The 19,122-nt window shown below is 46.1% G+C and overlaps 1 protein-coding gene across 2 annotated transcripts in view; it reads left to right on the top strand.

Moving 5' to 3' along the window:
• The window catches only part of RASGRP1 (RAS guanyl releasing protein 1), a 79,196-nt gene that overhangs the window by 35,760 nt on the left and 24,314 nt on the right, over window positions 1-19,122 (top strand). The window contains exons 3-6 of one of the 2 annotated variants that reach the window (XM_036071069.2): window positions 9,079-9,184; window positions 14,882-14,944; window positions 15,769-15,900; window positions 17,864-18,017. In XM_036071069.2, coding sequence (XP_035926962.1) covers window positions 9,079-9,184; window positions 14,882-14,944; window positions 15,769-15,900; window positions 17,864-18,017 — 455 coding nt within the window. The remainder of the gene's footprint in view (window positions 1-9,078; window positions 9,185-14,881; window positions 14,945-15,768; window positions 15,901-17,863; window positions 18,018-19,122) is intronic. The other variant, XM_078053393.1, reaches the window with a different exon arrangement.

The raw sequence follows: 19,122 nt of genomic DNA on the forward strand, positions 1-19,122 counted from the left end.
TTGGGTGGGAGCAGAGAGAAGAGGTGAGCCTGGCCAGCCCCTTCCCCACTGGGGGAAGACTCTGCTTCTAAAGACCTGTTGCTGAAGTTCACAGTTGCAGGTCATGGTTAAATTGAGACTTCTGTATTGTCCATGTCGTGGTGTCCTACAGCCATTGCAAATAAATAATTAAAAGGCAGTTGTAACCAAGATACTCAGAGCTTCTGGACGCTCTATTGGGCCACGGATTAGGAAATACACTAGCTAGACTGACATCTCCACGCTCACATGGTAGGCCCCATGCCTTCGCCTGGCTGTGATGTGCCAGGTTATTCCAGAGGGAATAAGATCAAGGCTGGATTTATGAGAAACTGGGAGCTTCCCTCTTCCCAAATTCTCCCCTTACATTAAAATGTTTGTCCCTGGGTTAGAGCACCAACCACTTCAAGAAAATTGCTGTTGTAGATATCTGAGCGGCTTCACCCTTCATGACCTTCTCCACCAGAGGAGCTTCTTGATCCGGATTAACTGTTCCATCAGTCACTAGGCAAGGTCCAGAGGGCGTGAGATGCGGAGTGGGGGGAGCAGTAACATGGGTTCAGGAGCACCTGGTAAGAAGGAATACCGCAGGCTGCTGGACAAGACCAACCTTTTTGACCTCGGGTGGGCTGCCGAGCCCTGCCCACTGACCCCCCGTCCCCCCCCCCCGCCCCCCACAGGCAGCTCTCCCCAGCTCCAAGCTCGGTGACCGCACCAGCAGCTTTGAAAAGGCCGTAACGGGAATATTTAGACCACGGAAATCTGCCAACACTACAAATCAGGGTCCCCCTCGCTGTCCCCCAGGAGAGCTGTGCTCTCAGTGCCTAGCGGCCCACCACCGGCAGCCTCGCGGATCCTTCGCTCGCTCCCAATTGTTCTCCTGCTCCCGGACTTGAGGGGCCGAGGAGCAAAAGCAAGACCAAGGTGGTACCCGGCACATGTTCTCAGCTGCGCAGGTGGTTGGGAGTTGTGAGAGTTCAGGGTATGAAGCACCCCATTCTTTCTTCACATGGACTTCCTGCCCTGGCAGCAACTGTTAGCACTGAAAAGCTTGACAAGGAACAGCAACAAACTATTGATTTATTTTTCAGCTTGCTGATTTTTGTACCCTCTCCAAACAGGATTTACTGAATGTAACAGTGTTGCTGTCAAGTAGATTTTATTTCTTTAGAACATTTATCTGGTGTTACACATTCATGACTCTCTGTGTGTCTGTCAACTTCTCCCCGGATCCTGTCTTCTCCTTTCTGGAGACATTGACCACTCACGGCTTCTGCTCTGCTCTAGGCTCCAGATTCGCCTGTGCCCCCGTGGTTTTCTGACCCTAGCATTCCCATTACCATTTTTTCTGGCCCCTGGTTGTGACACACCTGCTATTTGGTGCTATGCCCCCAATGCTGGCAGCTTGCCTAGCCGCGATAGGCCAATTTCTGACCTCCTGCCTTTGGTACACTCAAAATCCTACACATATCAAGAGATGTCCATGGAAACCAAAACGAAGAGGAAGCAAAGACTGTTCTGGAGTTTCTGTGGTGTTGGTCATATTTTATGTCCATTCTGCTGCAAGTCGTTCGTGCCTCATCCCCAGACAAACATTCGCTGTAGGAAAGTCATCCCCGCCTCTTATCAGCAAGAAGCAGTACCTGGAATGCAGCTGATTGCAAGTTTATTCTCATGGGATTCTAATCATTAGGGAGTAGTTCATTGCTGTCAGAGGCAAATAACTTATTTAAGAAAGGAAGAAGAGAGTGTGCAGACCAATTGAGGGGCAAAGGGCTGAACCAGATGACCTCTTGAATCTCCAAGTGCTGGGTCACTTCTCCACAGATGCCAAGATGCTTCCTAAACCTTCATGACTAGATAGGGTCTCTCCCTCCTCTGAACTTTGCCATCCTTCTGTGTGCTCACTCTTAACATTTACTGCCTAATAGTATTATGTGTCTTGGGTGTGTGTCTTATTCCCTAAGTAAATTGTGGGCTCCTTAATGACAAGGGGTTTCCTTAGAGCTCCTCAGCTCTCCTTTGGGACCTAAGACAGTGCCTCGCACAGAGTAGGTAATGACCAGTATAGGTTAATTGCATCAAAAAATGTTTTTAGTTGAAGTGGAATGAAAAGTCACTACATAGAATAGTTAGGGAGCCATATCCTTTCCCTGGAAAGGTACAAGTCGATGCTAGATAGTCACCTACTGTGATGCTTTCATGAGCTAGAAGGTTGAGGTAGAAAATGTCAAAAGTCTTTTCATCCCAAGATTTTGTGATTCCATAAAGTGTAGCTATTGCCGCCACTGAGCCTAATGTTGGAAAATGGTGGGTTTTTGTGTTTTGTTTTGTTTTTGGTTCAGAGACAAATGACTATCTAGAAGCCACGTGGCTTTTCTTTTTGCTTTGTGGACCAAATGGTCCACAGGTTGGATGGGTCCTTAGCTAATATACTTCCCTAGCAGCATACATTACTCCCCAGGTCTAGTGATAGAGTATAGAAGATTGACATTTTGTACCCCGCTGCTGAGGTTTCAACCCTTTAAAGAAGTCTCCCCTAAAGTGTGAGAAGCAGATGGTACTGAGAAAATGTGCACATTTTATTATGCATTGCACATTTTACTTATTAGAATTTTTAGTATGACACCCTGCATTTTGAAAAGCCTAAAGAGGCAAACAAAATGAAATTATTCATTGAAATATTTAAATCAGCTTACAGCAATTATATCAAAATATCAAAATTAAATCCTGCAGTCTGGAAGGTAAATTCCCCTTGACCACCCACTTAGAAACCTGACTTTCAAAGGGAGGCTCTTCCTCTCAAAAAAGAAGTGCTTGTTCCATGAGATGAAGTCAGGAAGGGAAGGCACCCTTGATGAGGTCCCATGGAGGCTGACCATCGCCCAGGGGACAGATGGTGGCAGGAACGAGGGCAAGTGAACATGCAGACTTCCTCCTGGTGGAAAAGGAGAGTCAGGAAGGGAGTTCTGGGTGTGGGTGCCTCACCCCATTCCTGCCTCCCTTTGCTGAGTGAGTCACCCCCCTCCCCGGCCTTACCATTTGCTGGCCCTCACTCCCACAGAGAGCATGTGAGGATTACCACGCCACAGTGGGGGAACATCATGGAGCTCTGGAAGAGGGGGTGCATGGTAAAAGCGGAGAGCAAATATGGTTCTGCATCTTAGGCACAACACCCTTCTTAAGGGCAACTTTAATGATCAGTATCAATCAGCCAAGGCATACACGAGTTTTTCAGAAACCATCAAGAGTACAAAAGCTCTCCTCCCAAATGTGCATTGCTTCCAACCCAGTAGCCCAGCAGCATCTCTTAGACTCAGCCCTGAGCACTGGAAGAGATCTTAAAGCTGATCTCCTTCAGCCCCCATTTAACACTTGAATTCCCTATCCTGGCCGATGGCCATGTGGCAGGTGGCTGAGTATAGTGGAGAGAGCTGGAGTTCTGGAATCAGGCAGACCTGGAGCCAGATCCAGATCCTAGCTCTTTGTCTCTTTGACCTAGAACAAATTACCTCATCTTTCTATGCTTTGATTTCCTCAGCTATAAGTTTTGAGCAACACCAACATTGCTGAATTATTTTAAGAATGAGAAGTAACATCATTAAGGTTCTTAGCACAGCCCCAGGGATTAGTAGGGCTTCAGTGAATAACAGCAGCTCTGCCCCTCACAGGTGTGAACTAAGTATCGCTCGGCAGCCTCCTCGTGAGTATCTCTGTGATGGGAGTCCTTCCATTGTTGGGCAGTCTTAGTGGTTAGAAGTTTCTGCCCCGTGTGGTGCTCAGTCCTCTTTCCTTCTCAGCATCCCTGGTTCTGCCTTTTGTGGCCCCACAGAACAAATCTTCTCCCACAGATAGTACTCCAGGTATGTGAAGACAGTTCTAATAGCTCTCCTTAGTTTACTCTGTGGTAAACCTATTTAGTTCCTCAAATCCTTCCATATGTCACTCTGTTTTGATCTCATCCAGGACACTTCTAAGCCCCTTTCCCTAATATATGAGCATCATCCATGGAAAGATGCTAGGCAGCCACAAAGAACAGTGGAGATAGCAAGGCTGCCCATCCTAAAGAAGCCTGTCAACTGTGGCCATAGCTCCTGTGAATATGCACCTGGGTGGCTCAGTTGGTTAAGTGTCTGCCTTTGGCTCAGGTCATGATCCCGGAGTCCCCAGATTGAGCCCCACATCAGGGTCCTTGCTCAGTGAGGAGTCTGCTCCTCCCTCTGCCCCCTTATCCCTTCACCCCCTCACTCCGCTCTCCTCGTACTCTCTGTCTCTCTCAAATAAATAAATAAAATATTTAAGAAAAAATGAAGTTAGCCCCCTCATAATTGTGGTAGATTTGATTACGTTGTTACACACACACCCCCCACACATGTTTCACCTTCTGTGTGTCAGTGATATTCTTCATGTAACTTTAAAGTTCCCACTCTTTCGCTGGAGATTCAGCAGCGTGACTTGCTTTGGCCAGCAGAATGAGGTGGAAGTGACAGCATGTCACTTCCAAGCCTAGGCTTAAGAGGCCTTCAGTATTTCCAGTAGTCCTTTGGCGCCCTGTGGTCACCATGAAAGAACATACCTCACTAGCCAGCTGGTCCAGCGCGGCCGGGGGGGCCTGTGGAACAGAGGCCCCCAGCAAAGCCCAGCCTTTCTGAGCTCACCCGCCAGCCAGTTCACAGACACTTGAGAAGAAATAATTGAGTGCTGCTTTAAGTCACCGAGTCTTGGGGTGGTTTGTTATGTGGAATTTTCGTGGCAAGAGATCACTATTACAGAGATCGGGCCAGAAAACAGAGAGAGCGCAACACTAACCGGTTCCAGGCGATCGGCACCAACACCTGCGCAGTGAGCATTTTCCCCACAAGTTAGATGCATAACGAATCAGGTGAAAAACAATTTGGCCATAAAAGATAAAAATCACAAAAAAAGAGGGATATTCATTTAAAAGGACATGAGAAAACATGAAAACTGAATCACAAAATTAAAAAGACTTTATTGCAAAATAGAAAATCTTTGAGTACCTTTAAAATGTGCAGTGGCAGTCCTGTGCAAATAACTGGCTTTTGTGTGTGAGAGCTCAATACAGTCTTCAAAGTCTTTCGTACTATTACACATTTTTTTTTTTTGCTTATGGATTCGTCTCCTCGCTAAAATTTCCTCCTTCATGAAGAGAGGTATCCATTTCCAAGTACTAAGATGCGTATTTGTACATGAGCTCTGTATCACATTGTGAAGCCCTTCTCCACGGCTGTTTGTTCTTGGCATATTGTCCCGCGTCCACTGACGGACATTCCAAGTTCTGTGGGAAACTTGGGTTCAAAACTCAGTGCCACCGTATAGACCATTGTGAGGGCTGAGCTTCATCTCCTATAAAAATGAGAGTACGGCATCATGGGAACATGAAGCCAAACTGTCAACCAGGTACTTTTTATCTTTTACAGCAAAATTGCCTTACAGTCTGTTAGTTATGTGGTGAAAAAGCTTGTGGCAAAGATGCTTATGGTGAAAATACCCAACATGATACTGACCCTGCCTCAATAAGTTGAGAAGAATTCATGAAAGATTAACAAAACTAGGGTGCCTGGGTGGCTTAGTTAAGCATCTGCCTTTGGCTCAGGTCATGATCTCAAGGTCCTGGTATCGAGTCCGGCATCGGGCTCTCTGCTCAGTGGGGAGTCTGCTTCTCCCTCTCCCTCTGCCCCTCCTCCACAGCTCATTCTGTCTCTCTCTCTCTCTCTCAAATAAATAAATTTTTAAAAATCTTGAAAAAAAAAAAAGATTAACAAAACTATATAATGAGCCTAACTGAATACTTCATAAAAATGATTTGTCAAGTTGTAACCTTAAGTTTTTTTGGTAAACTTTGGCCAAGAAGAAAACAAGTATTTCATCAGTGAAATATGTAATGACAAAAGGAAGCTCAATATCCAAAGACATGAGAAAAGTTAAGGGGTGTCCTATTTGATAGAGTTCACTCACTTACTCAACAAATGTTTAAGGAATACCTTATCCTCACTGTATCCTCACTGTTCTAGGCCCTGGAAATAAGGTTGTGGGAGAAACAGACAGGGCTGAGGTCTCACAAAGCTTATATTCTAGGGGAGACTCAGAAAATAAAAAAAACAATAATTCTAATCATGGAAAGTGCTACGGAGAATCTCAGGCAGGGTAATGGCTACCTCAGGTAGTTTAAGGAAGATCTCTCTGAGGATGTGACATTGAAACTGAGACCAAATGACATGACTAGGCCAAGGGAAGAAAGGCCACATTGCAGGAAATATCAAATGCGAAGTCTATGAGTTAGGAATAAACTTGGAGGGTCTGAGGTATAAATAGAAGTATGGACAGGAGTGATATGGTATGAAATGAAGTGGGAGATATTAGAAGGGGCTAGATGGAGCTCCACTGGCCACAGCAAGGATTTTGTGTTTTATTACAAGTGGAGTGGAATCCATTAAAGGGTACGAAGCACGTGACCTGATTTATGGGCTCCCTCCTGGCTTCTGTATGGAGAATGGACAAGAGAGGAAGCAGGGGGTCATTTGGGTTTGTGCATCATGGTGCTGGTTACAAGTGGTCTCTGTAATGGCCAGGATGGAGAGAAATGAACTGGTCTGAGGTACATTTTGAAAGTAGAATCAAGACCTGCTGATGGATTGGATGTGAGGGAAAGTGAGAAATTAAGGATGACTCCTAGGTTTTCTGTTTGGGTAACTGAGGATGGTTGGTGGTACCATTTCCTGAGATGAGAAAGAATGGAGGAGGACTGGACTAGGGGGGAGAGAGAGAGGTCAGGAGTTTGGGTGGGATGAGTTAGTTAAGTTTGAAATTAGACCCCTGTGTTGCTTTGCCAAGGAGGATGTTGGACATGTTAATTTGGTACTCAGGCTAAAGATATCAGTTGGACAGTCATCAGCAAATAGATGGTGTTTTCGCCAAAGGACTAGATGAGTTCACCCCAGAAAAAAAGTTAAAATTTTTAATTTAAAATTTAAGAAGTTTCAAATTTTTAAAATTGTTTTTAAAAAGAAGTGGGAGGACTAAGCCACAGAGCATGGTGACATTTAAATGCTCAGCAGAGGAAGAGGAGACAGAAGAAGAGTGTGAGAGAGAAGCTGAGACAGTGTGATGTTATGGAAGCCAAGAGAAGAAAGTGTTCCAGGAAAGAGTGTTGTCAACTTGGGTTGGGTTGGGTTGAATGCAACCTGAATCACGAAGTCAGACGAAGCCAGCGAAACAAACTATTGGATTTGGCAATGTGGAGCTGGTTGGTGACCTTGAAAATAAACTATTCAGTGGGATAGCAGAGATAGAAGTCAAAATGGAATGGTTGAAAATGGAATGGGAGGTGGGAAATTGATGAGAGTGAGGATCTGCTAAAAACGGGAACAGAGAAATGGAGAAGTCCTAGAGCTGGTGAGAGCCCAAGGCTTTGTTACATTGTATTTAAGTGCCATGGGTAAGGAAAGCAGGAGAGAGAGAGAGGGAAGTGGGTGATGCAGGAGAGAATGTGGACAGAGGCAGGATCGGCATCCTTGGGAAAGGAGGAGACTGTGCACCCAGTGGAAGCCATGGCCTCTTCAGAAAGGCCTCCCAGGGAAACAGGGGAGGGCAGGCAGGGGGAGGAACAGCACACGCAGAAATCTGTGGATTTGGTGAGGGAAAGGTGAGTGATCCGGGCCATTGAAGTGCAGTTTCGCAATGAACTGTGACTTTAGGTCATCGTCTGAGGGTGATCCAGAACTTCCAAATCTAGAACCCAAATGCACGGTGCCCTTCATTTACCATTTGGTGCACTTGGAAAGAGTGAAAATGACAACCTCGCTTGTACAACGTGTTTTAAAGAGCTTCGAAGTGCTGCGGCAAGTCATGTCCCTTCTTTCCTTTGATACTTTGCCCTGAATCATCCAGTTCCCATCAGAGAACAGAATTCACATGGCTTGTTTAAATGAGAGCACTGCAGCAAAGGTAGTACTTACAGAGATGAGGGTGGAATTAAGAGATGCTGCACCCAGACGGGCAACAACCAGAAGTCATTGCCCTTCCCCCCACCCAGGGGCCAGGGGTCAATGGAGATCAGTAGTGTTAGATCTCAGTAAGAGCTGGAGTCAGGAAGGACAGGCCAGCCAGTGTGATCGTTCACTGAAGAGACCTAGAGCTGCTATCAGGAAGTGGCGCCAAAGCCTCCGTGATGCTTCCCCATAGCTGAACCCACCTGGAAGCTGGCTGGCAAGGGTTAATCCACGGTGAAGGACGGGGAATAGATCTGGCCCCAAATAACCAACATAGCCCCTAACACTTCATACCATAAGTGTTGAAAAGATTTTGGAAACCACTCCAGAGGGAATATTTATACCCGCTGCCTGTGTATAGAATGCATCTGTTTGGTACCTGCTGGGTTTGGAAAACCTCGTTAACCATGATCTTTGAAATGAACCATCAGGGATACTTCGTGGATACCACCATCTCCAAATGCCATGTTTGCCTATAGTCTTCCTCCTTTATTTTCATCCAGAGGCATTTTGCCCATAAACCTAGGCAAACTTCTATTTCAGGGCCCCTCGCTGGCAGGAATCCCTTCCAAGGCCATGAGAGAGCCCTAGAAATGTATTCCTATGATCACATGTTCTTGTAAATTTTTCAAAAGTAGGATATTTAACTGTAATCTCTTAAGACTATATATTTTTCACTCTGACCCTAGAAAGGACCCCACCCCCCCATTATATGCACTTTGGGCCCCATAAAACTTGGATCTGTTTCTGCTTTCAACAGAAACTTGAGTGTATGATGCAAGTTTCATTCCTTTCCCAAGATTTTACTATCTTTCAGGTGGGGTGGTTAATGAACATCAAAATGGACATTTTGGGAAGGGAGAATGCAGCAGGAGGGTAAGAAGCAAAGAAGGGAGGGGTGTGTGGTGCTCAAGGCAGGGGGAGAAAAGCACTGTGTGAAGCCACTCTGGCCGTCCACCACCTTCGGGTAATGGAGGGTTGTCAGGTGTCCCAGCAGGGGACTCCTTTCTCTCAGGGGGCCTTGCTCAGATGCTGCTTTTTGTGTTTTCAGATGCAGATGGAAACCTGTGTCGAAGTAACCAACTGTTGCAAGTCATGCTGACCATGCACCGAATTATCATTTCCTCTGCTGAGCTGCTCCAAAAAGTTATCACCCTATATCCTTGAGCACAGTGACTACCCATCCCCCAATGGGATTCATTCAGAAGTATCTTGAAATTTGAAATTTGCTTTCATTGTGATTGGTTTGGAATAACTCTGAGTGGTAAATGGGTTCAAAAATGTCCTTTCGGGGGTGTGGGGGTGGTGCGTGGTGTCAATGTGTGTGTCTGTGAGCACATGGGCACACGGATGTGTCACCGCGGTTGGGCAGGGCAATATTTTCAAAGCTGATTGCTCAGGCAATCGTCAAAGAAATCATGGGTCTTCAGTATGTCTGGCGAGTAAAAATCCCTTTCCTGTAGGTTAGTCAAAATTCGTTTTCGTCCTGTGCAGATGGACAAGGGTGCAGTCACGACTCCAATGACAAACTGGCTCTCCTGTCCCATTCTCCCCCTTTCCCCAGGCTCTGAAGAAAGCTTCGTGACACCACAATATCTGCAGAGTCCACTTTCGTGCTTCAGGCAGAGGCGCTGGCTATGGGCCAAGCAAACCCTGCTGGATTTTAACCTTCTTATGGGGTGTGAATTGAGTAGGGTGGAGAAGGAGCCTGCCCTCTGCCTCTCGCTGGGGACACTGGAAGCCGTGGCCCCATGAGAAAGGACTGTAGGTGGGAGGAGCCCGTGGAGCACCTGCAGCTGGGGTCCTTGGCAGTGAGTCATGACTGGTGGCTCTTCTCATCCTATACCCCCTCCCCTGGCCCCTTCTTTTTCACCTTATGGCATACAAAAAAATAAAAGCCACCAGAAGAGACTGAATCTCTTCTCTAAACCTACTTAGAAATCTTTACTTCTCATATCAAAGGATTCCAAGGGCGGAGCGTTGGCAGAGGTCTATATAATAAGAGCTGCAGGTAATAAGTGGGTGTCTGGTCTGCAGAGAATTTTTAAATCATTGTAAAGCTGATTCAGAGTCGGTCGACTTTTTACTAACTCCATGTACCAGCAGTTCTAAGCAGTGTCAGTAGTTAAAACCTTCTCAGTGAGAAACGTGTTGCTCTAAGGACTAAATGGTGCCCCCGGCTGCCCCTGCGTACGCAGCCCCCTCTCCCTGCTCACTCCCCCCACCCACAGGCTGACCCCTCACATGTCCCCTCTCCTCCACTTTCACCTCTGCCCCTTCAGTGACACCTGCCCTTCAGCCTAAAACACATTCAAGTCTCCCCAACCTAAAAATTAACTCTCCACCCTGCCTTCCCTCCACTGTTAGTTAGAAATTTGATGCACAAACCTCCTAAAATAGTCTGCACTCACTATCTCCCATCTCTTGACTCCCACTCACTCCTTCACTCAGCTGGGGCCCCCACCCCGGCCCTCAGACTTTCCTCTCATGTCACCACTGGCCTTCTGGTGGCTCAGCCCCTTGGCTCTTTTCTGTCCCTGCTTACTCTGAGCTTTGTGGACACCCCCCGCCTCTCCAGACCCTCTCCCTCCTGATCCTCCATCTGGCTTCTCATCTAGCCCCTTCTCTGAGCACCTCTCAAATGGGGGGACAGCGTCCTGGTGTCCTTCTCACTCTGCCTCCTTCCCTGGGTGATTTCCCTCCAGGATTTCCACCTCTATCCCTCTGTGCTGTGGACTTTCAAGTTCGTATTTCTTTTTTTTTTTTTTTTTTTTAATTAAGTTCAATTAGCCAACATATAGTACATCATTAGTTTTTGGTGTCGTGTTCAGCGATTCATCAGTTGTGTTTAGCACCCAGTGCTCATCACAACACGTGCCCACCTTAATGCCCATCGCCTGGTTACCCCACCCCCCACCCCCTCCCTTCTGCAGCCCTCAGTTTGTTTCAAGTCTGTATTTCTTTAACCCAGACCGTTTTGTAAAAAATATTTGGACTAGTTTGTGCTGCAGACACTTCCATCTTAATATGCTCAAAACTTAATTCATTTTCTCACCACCTTCATCCCCAGTTACTACCCATTAATTCTGCTGTGACACCTGCATTTTCATTTTCACTTTCAGTTTGTGGTGTCCTTGCCCATCCATTTAGCCAAACCAGAAACCTCAGAGGTGCCCTTGACTCCTCCCTGCCTTTCACCTCCTACGGAGTCCATTACTCAATCCCAGGGCTTCTACTTCAGAAATGACTCTTAGCTGCTTTCTTCTCTCCATCCCCCTGCCACGGCCTTAGTGTGGGCTTCCATCTTCTCTCCTAGGCCCCTCTCTGTCCCGGACTGCTGTCCTCACTGGCGTGCTGCTAGCACCCCCCACCCCCCAATCATTAGCCACCTCTGAAGTTACTTTCCAGAGAAGCAGATCGCAAAGGCCATTGCTTCAGAGCCTCGGCAGACTGCAGGGTAATGCCCAACTCCTCGGCTGCCAGGCCACGGCGTCCATGGTCTGACCCCCCAGTGTCCCTTCTACTCCCCCCTGCAGCTCTCCCAGAAGCCCTGTGTCCCCCACACCCAACTTCCCCATGCACCAGCTGGACCGGGTCCTCTTACAATTCCTGTGCCTGGATCACCTCTTCCTCCCTCATTGCCTAGCAGACTCCTTCAAGACCCCTCTGTGAAGTCTTTCCTGTCGTTTTCAGCCTTCCACACACCCCTCCCTTTTAAAAACACATCTAGTGTGCTTAGACAGTGCTTTGAAAATCTAATTCCTGTGACTTTAGTTTTGTATTGCTTAAGTGTCTCTCACATCTCTGGTCTGGATGTAATCTGCTTTGAAAAGCTTTTCATCTATGATTGCAGAAAGTGCCAAGTATTTTTACTCTGTTAGCTAAATAAATTGATCTACCCAGACTTCAGTCTGTAAGTTTTGCAGTGTGCTACATACGTGCTCTGGTCTCTATAGATGACTATTTCAAGTACACTGCAGAAACTTTGTGTCTAGCTGCGTAGTTTGATTTGTGTTAGTAACGTAGAAAGTTACAAAGGTACTAAAAATTAATTGTAAGTTACCTTAAGAAAAAAATATAAATATATTTTTAACCTAGATTTAAAAATGTATATGCTGTAACTTACCCGTGTATGTGTCTCCCCCACTAGTCTGTGTGTCCGTCAGCATCAGGAACCAAGGCTTATTTATCTTTGTTTCTCTAGAACTTACCTCAGAGGCCATCTCATGATAGTACATAACAAATGTTGCCTGACTGTGGGTGCAAAACACTGGACACTTTTAGGTGAGAAATTCAGGCTTTGGTCTGGGGCAGGGGACGAGATTCTAAGAAGGGAACATGAAGTAAAGACTGCCTGTCACTGAAGCCCAGGCTAAACACTGACAGCAGAACGATTTTTTCTTCACGTTTAGTGTCTCTTGTTTTCTGACTTGGAAGTAATAAAATTATTAGTTATGTAAGCTCACGGTTTCCTTGATGCTTCCTGGTTTTTCATCGTTAAAAAAGATTTTAAAACACGCTCTGAATGGCTCAAGTGCCTGAAAAGTACAGTCAGAATACCGGCTGTGAAGAGAAGGAAGATGTGTGGAGCCTGAAGCTTCCAGCAAACAGTGACCTGAACCCCTCCGAGGCAGATGCTGGAGCCTCTGGTACTGCACGTGCCGGGCGCTTGCTTCGGCGCCCCACGTGAAAAAGCAGGTGCCCTGCCTCACTCCAGGGCTGCCTCTGCTGTGGCTTAGGGGCTCTGATGAGGGGGAGGCTGTGTCCTCCTGCCCGGCGTCCTGCCTGGCCCTGTGCACGGAGAGCTGGCGTGCACACCGACCAATTCACTCAGGTCCTGCCCACACGCTGGGCCACTGGCCGCCGCGCACCACAGGGATGGACATGGGAAGGGCCAAGGGATGGGCAGGGAGCGACCAGATGAAAGCTCCGCAGTAAAAGGCACCGTGTTGATTTACAGATCTACTTAGCTGGTTTTAAAAGAGAAGTACGTTTTCCGTCCCTTCCTCATTAAAAAGGAAGAATAAAAATTTCAGCAAGTGCATCAAATAATAAAAATACAGAATCTGGGCCATATTTATCTAGAATGTGCCTTGTGCTTAAAGCTCTTTGCATTGAAGGCAGGCATTTCCTCAGCGATATGGCCTAAAGACGCGTAAAGTCCTTGTTTTCACTCTTACCTTTTATGCCCAAAGAAAGGCAGGCGTCAGACAGAGCCTTTTAGTTCATCAGGTTTGCCAGTTGCCTAGACTTATTTTTATTTTCTGTGTTGCTGTGCATGTGTGTTTTTGTGTTTTATTTTTGTTTTGGTGCTTTTGAGGACAGATATTGTAGGCAGTAAGTCTATCAAAATTTACTTTTTTAAGTGATTTTATTAAAAGTACCAATTTTACAGCCATAGCTCTTCTTTAGGGCTTCAAGTTTAGTTTGCAAATATGATTCTTTCTGTAAGTCTAGCATGTTTCACCAAGCGTTTTTAAGGAGCCTTGAAAAATGTTTGGTTAATTTGAATAATGCTCATTAACTAAATACTTCCGATGATTGTAAACTACAGTTATGAATTTTACATTTTGAATGATTTTTAAATACTTCAGATGCCTTCCTGAATTCTAAATAGTTTTTATAACTATTAAAGTTATAAACAGTTAACATCATTTTAGAAGTTCCAAAGCCATGATTAAACTTAATAAAATTTCAATTTAAAACCACAAGTGCTTTAGCACTTAATTATAAAGGGAAGTTTCGAGACTATCATGCCAATATGCTCTTAAACATTACAGGGATATAAAATCCCCAAATGCTCAGATTCCTTCCTAATCAAAAGCACTGATCCTAAGATGTAGACTTTCACTTTGCTCTGTTTACCTCTACATTTTCTGGGATTTAAGATACACATGCACACTGAAGGAAAACCACTCCCACCCAGTTACTTGGGCTTTCTGCCAGCTTACTCACTGGACTCCTGGCAGGGGCCCTGCAGGAAGTCACTGAACCCCATACCGAAGTTATGACAGCACAGTGTTTAGAAGGGACGGAGGGTACAGCCTGGCAGGGCCCATGGTGCACGTAGCCTGATTCCTCAGTCTGGTGACCAGAGATGGTAGACCCACCCAGGGTACCAGTGGATTGGATTTTGCATTTCTTTGGCTTGTAAAATAAATGAAATATTCTCTCCACAGATCTCTAAAGAGGTCAACGTAATGGGATCTTACTATTCTCTCATATTCTTAGGATGGCACCATTCTCATGGAATATTCCGAGTGCCATCTCTGATTGTATTTTGGATTAATCACATGGCTTTGTCTGACTTGCCATCACGACTTCCAAGGTCCATCTGCTTACCTCCTGCAGGCATATATTATCATTTTTCACATTACTGCCCTTAATTATCATGACAGTATATCTGAATATTCATTCATTCTCCCCCTCCTCATTTACTGCACAAATTGTTTATCCATTCCTCGAAACACTTTAAGAGAAGGGGCTCCTCAAAGTTGTTTCAGTGGGACTCCACATCTCTTGGGCATGGGTAGGAGGTCATGTGCCCCTTTTGCCATTCAGATAGGCTGCTTATGCCAGGACCTTCCCACACTGTTGGCTTCCTGCTTCCCCTTCTGCAAGGGAGATGTTGGGACCTCCTTCCATAAGGAGGTGTGGGCTCCACAGAAAGTCCCCATCATCACCCTTCTAGGTGCTAATACGCACACAACTGCACACATCAAGTTGGTTTTTGTCCTATGGCCAAAAAAATAAGAAAATATGGGGGGGGGGGTGTTTTAGCAAATACTTCCAAAGATGAGAAGTTGTTTGGTTTCTATGACAGAGGCTTCTATTTCCCTTAACCACAGCCCTACCTATAAGGACGCCTTGGCAAAGAACTCACCAGGGCTTTGTCTGAAGATCTGCTATTTTGTAAGGTAACGTTTCTACGTGGAGTTGGGACTTGTGGAGTGGGGTGAAATGAAAGGCTGAAGCAAGGGATTCTAGTTCTTTCCTCATGCTCCCTACCTTTCCCGTCCTGTCTATAGAACACCTCTGGACAGACTGGAAAGGGAATTATTAAAGTAATATAGCTCATATTAGAGCATTTTGGAAAGTACAGTAAAGAGTATAACTATAGTAATAATTACTCATATCCCACTACCTATTTTGGAATATTTCCTTTGTCATTTTTCTAAGCAGTTCTTTAATTGAGGTCAAAATACATTTTTGTATCCTTTATTTCTCACTTAATTTTATATCCTAGGAATGTTCTTTAGTCATTAAAAACTTTTTTGTGGACATTATTTTTCATGGTCCTGTATTTGTAAGATATGAGAAAGTGTAATTTACATATGCACTACCCCATCTTTGCACTTTTGGTTTGTCTGTAACCGTATTCCTTATAATTATCTCTGATACACCTGATTGTGCCTAAATCTTTGCTGTCGCTTTTTCTGTTGTGCTGTGCCTATCCTGTCAAAGCATGTGGTGTGTGGAGGGGCAGAGGACTGTCAGCAGGTGGCTTTCTTTCCATCCCCCACACGATCACCCCACCCCATATATATATATTCTATATATATAGAATTCTATATATATTCTATATATAGAATATATATTCTGTATTCCCAGGCACGCAGAAGGACAAAGCAGCTTCTGTCTTTTTTTGATTCCTCTTCATGGGAAGAACCCACCAAAAAGCATGAGTCCTTGGCTTCAGTTTTGGATTGTTGTTTTTTGTTTTTTAACTCCCACCTCGTAGGTACTGGATAACAGAATTCTGGATCATGTTTAAAATGGATGCCAGCTTGACAAACACTATGGAGGAGTTTCAGGAGCTGGTGAAGGCTAGTGGTGAGGAGTTACACTGCCACCTGATCGACACAACTCAAATGTGAGTGTCAATGTTTTGACTAATCTTTCCAAACCACCTCCCTCCTGGGCTGCTCAGCCAGGCCTCTGACCCCCTGCTGGGACGGCTGGATTCCCCACTCTCAGAAGCCCCTCAGGCAGGCTCAAATTGTAGCCCCAGGGTGAAAAGACTGACGTTTAGCAGAAAAGCAGAGAAGCCCCACTGGTGATAAAGCTGTGAGTGACTAATGTCAAAGAGCAAGGGGAAAAAAAAAGTCCCAGTGAAGAAGAAACCAGGTAGCGAGATAGTGACTACAATGAATCCAGATGATGAGAAACTGGAAGTACGGCCACTAGATGCTTCCTCAGCAGCCACAGTCTCGGGGGAGGGACTGCTGAGAAATGGATTGAGCAGAGGGTTTCTAACTTATATGGATGTCTACAAGAGACGCCTAGACTTGCAGAGATGGGAAGGCTCTCAGGAAAAGTTCACATTATTCCATATGAGAAAGTGTAATTTACAGATGCACTACCCCATCTTTGGACATTTGGTTTGTCTGTAACCGTATTCCTTATAATTATCTCTGATACACATGTCTATGACATTGTCTATGACATTGGCCCACTCTGGAAGAATGAGGGCCTTTCCTAGTTTTGGGAGAACCATGCACACACACACACACACACACACAGTGTTCGCAACATGGCCACTTTATTTTGGAATAATAGAAATCCCTAGAATATAGCGTTCTAGGACCGAAGCATATTCTAGGGATCGTTCCATGCAACATCCTGGGAACCCGAGGCTTGGCAAGGTTGGCTGGGGTCACACAATTAGTAGCAGAGGGAAGCTGGGCTCGGACCGCCCTCCGCGCACTGAGCCACAGCCCCACAGAAATGACCTCAGGATCACATTACATCATCCTGGATATCGTTCTGCAGATGCCAGTTTGGATTCTCTGTACTTCTCTGCTTAGAATCTACAACTTGAAAGATAAGAGAAAATTTCAAAGTAACAGTGTTCTCATTTAAAAGATGTAGAACCTGGGGCACAGGGCAGTTCTCAGACCCCAATCTCCTTGTCCCAGCGTGTCCCTCGCTGACTGACCTCTCCCGAGATTTCCCACAGTACATTCTTTAGGAAGGAGCCAGTGGGATATTGCCTGAGCAGGTATACTCAAGAAACAGTGAGTTAAGCTTCCCTTTGGCATCTCACTTTATAACACGTTCACTGGCCAACAGGGCTCCAGAATCTGTAGGCTTTCCCAAACTCACTTGACCGCAGAATCCTTTGTCAAGGGACAAGGTTCCCATCAATACCAGTTTGGGAAACAGATCTGCACCCTGCTGCCTCTCAAAATGGCTGCTTCCTTAGTGAAGGAAATTGAAACTAAGGATCAGTTCTAGGAAAACTAATGGATCAATTCTAAGAAAATGTGGGGGTGGAGGGCACTCTAGGGTTAGCTAGGCTTCCTTGGTCATTTCCGTGGCTGGGAATGTTTGAGGAGAATGCCCCAAGTCTGCCCGGAGTGACCACATGTTCCTGCACGATTCCCCGCAGCGTGGCTTCTCAGTCTGTGGAATGCTGCCTTACTAAAACCTTGAGGTAGCATCCCCATCACCCTCCGACACGCAGAAGGCATGGAGAGAGCAGAGATGCCAGGGGCTAGACAGAGGAGCAAGGATCAAAGGCCAGGACACTGCGCCCGATGCCTGAGACTTACTTTCCTTCCCACGGCCTTAAAGTAAACACGTCTTACCCAGGTCCCATGACGTGTTCCGAAGGTTCATTGAAAACCAGCAAGGCTTTCCTACTTGGTGCCATAGGGGGGAAAAAAAAAAAAGTGGGGGGAAACCGTTTAACGCTTTGTTTTGGCGGAAGAAAGTTAGCTAATTCATGGTGCTTTGTATATCCTTGTGGGAAATGCGAATGGATTTACTTGAACTAAAAAGTAATTTTGGTTTACTTTTCCTCATCTTCTCCCTTTCATGTTTACCCACAAAAGCAATGCCCGGGACTGGTCCAGGAAACTGACCCAAAGGATAAAATCAAACACCAGCAAGAAACGTAAGGTTTCCCTGCTCTTTGATCACCTGGAGCCCGAGGAGCTGTCGGAGCACCTCACCTACCTGGAGTTCAAGTCCTTCCGGAGGATATCAGTATGTACTTGACGGGCAGGAGAGAAACTTCCCTGGGTTATTTCAGAAAATAAGGCCCGTCTACCTCCCAACCCTGGAGGCCCCCTCAGAGCCGGTGGACTTTCCCGTCAGACTTCGTGTAGTCTAGAAAATGGGTACGCTAGAAATTTCTTTGTAGCTCTGCTCTGCGCCCCTTCTCCCATCCTCCGTGCCACCCCACCACTCACTCAAGTGACAGTACTGTGGGCCCCCGGGGCACCCTGCACACAGACACACACGCGTGTACACACAGCATACACACACTCACGCACACACCTCTTACCCCTCATAACCATTAAGCTTCCAGAATTTAAAATTTTCCTAAAAAAAAGAAGGAAAAAGAAAACGGGGATATGTCTTCTCAGAGTTTTATTCTGAGATAGGCTTTGAGTGGCTTGGGGAAATCCTAAAATAAAGTTAGGGGCTAATGGTCTAGCCCAGAATATCCCAAAGTTCTTGAAGTAGTGCTGACCAGGCCCAGGAGTCACCCAGGATTCTAGATCTAAACCACGCTGTCCCAAACCTTGCTCCTTAAAACTCTGTATGTGATACCAAAGAACACTGGTTCTATACAAGAGAACTTGTCAACATGTCAGATGCCATCAGACCCCCCCCCCCCGCCCCGGCCAGTGTGCTTGCTTGCCTGAGAAGTGACACCCTTAGCCCACTCAGTCCCCACCCCTCCCAGAGGTACAGTCTTCGGCTTTGCTCTAAAAATAGAGCATACCTAGTTGCTGGATACATTTCTTGGAATGACCGGGGTTCCCCAGATGAGGGGATGGGGGCTGCTCAGAAAGTGGCCTGAACAAGGTCACTCAGCTCATCACAGTCAGAGCCGGGGCTGGAGTCACATGCCTCCTGGTCGCTCAGTTCCAATTTATGGAGGCTGCTTGTGTCTGGAAGAACGACAAACCAAGTTTCAGAGTTTATTTCATCTTTTCTCCCGTGATGTTGATGTCATCCTGTTTTCACACAGCGGTTGAGCCATTCAGCCAGGCTCCCCACCCCTCCCAGCTCCCATGTGGAAACAAGCCTCCAAGCATTAATCCCCACCAGCCCCCCAGGGTCCCCACTAGCACCCCTCCCA

Source organism: Halichoerus grypus, chromosome 8, assembly GCF_964656455.1.
Source record: "Halichoerus grypus chromosome 8, mHalGry1.hap1.1, whole genome shotgun sequence".
Lineage (NCBI taxonomy): Eukaryota > Metazoa > Chordata > Mammalia > Carnivora > Phocidae > Halichoerus > Halichoerus grypus.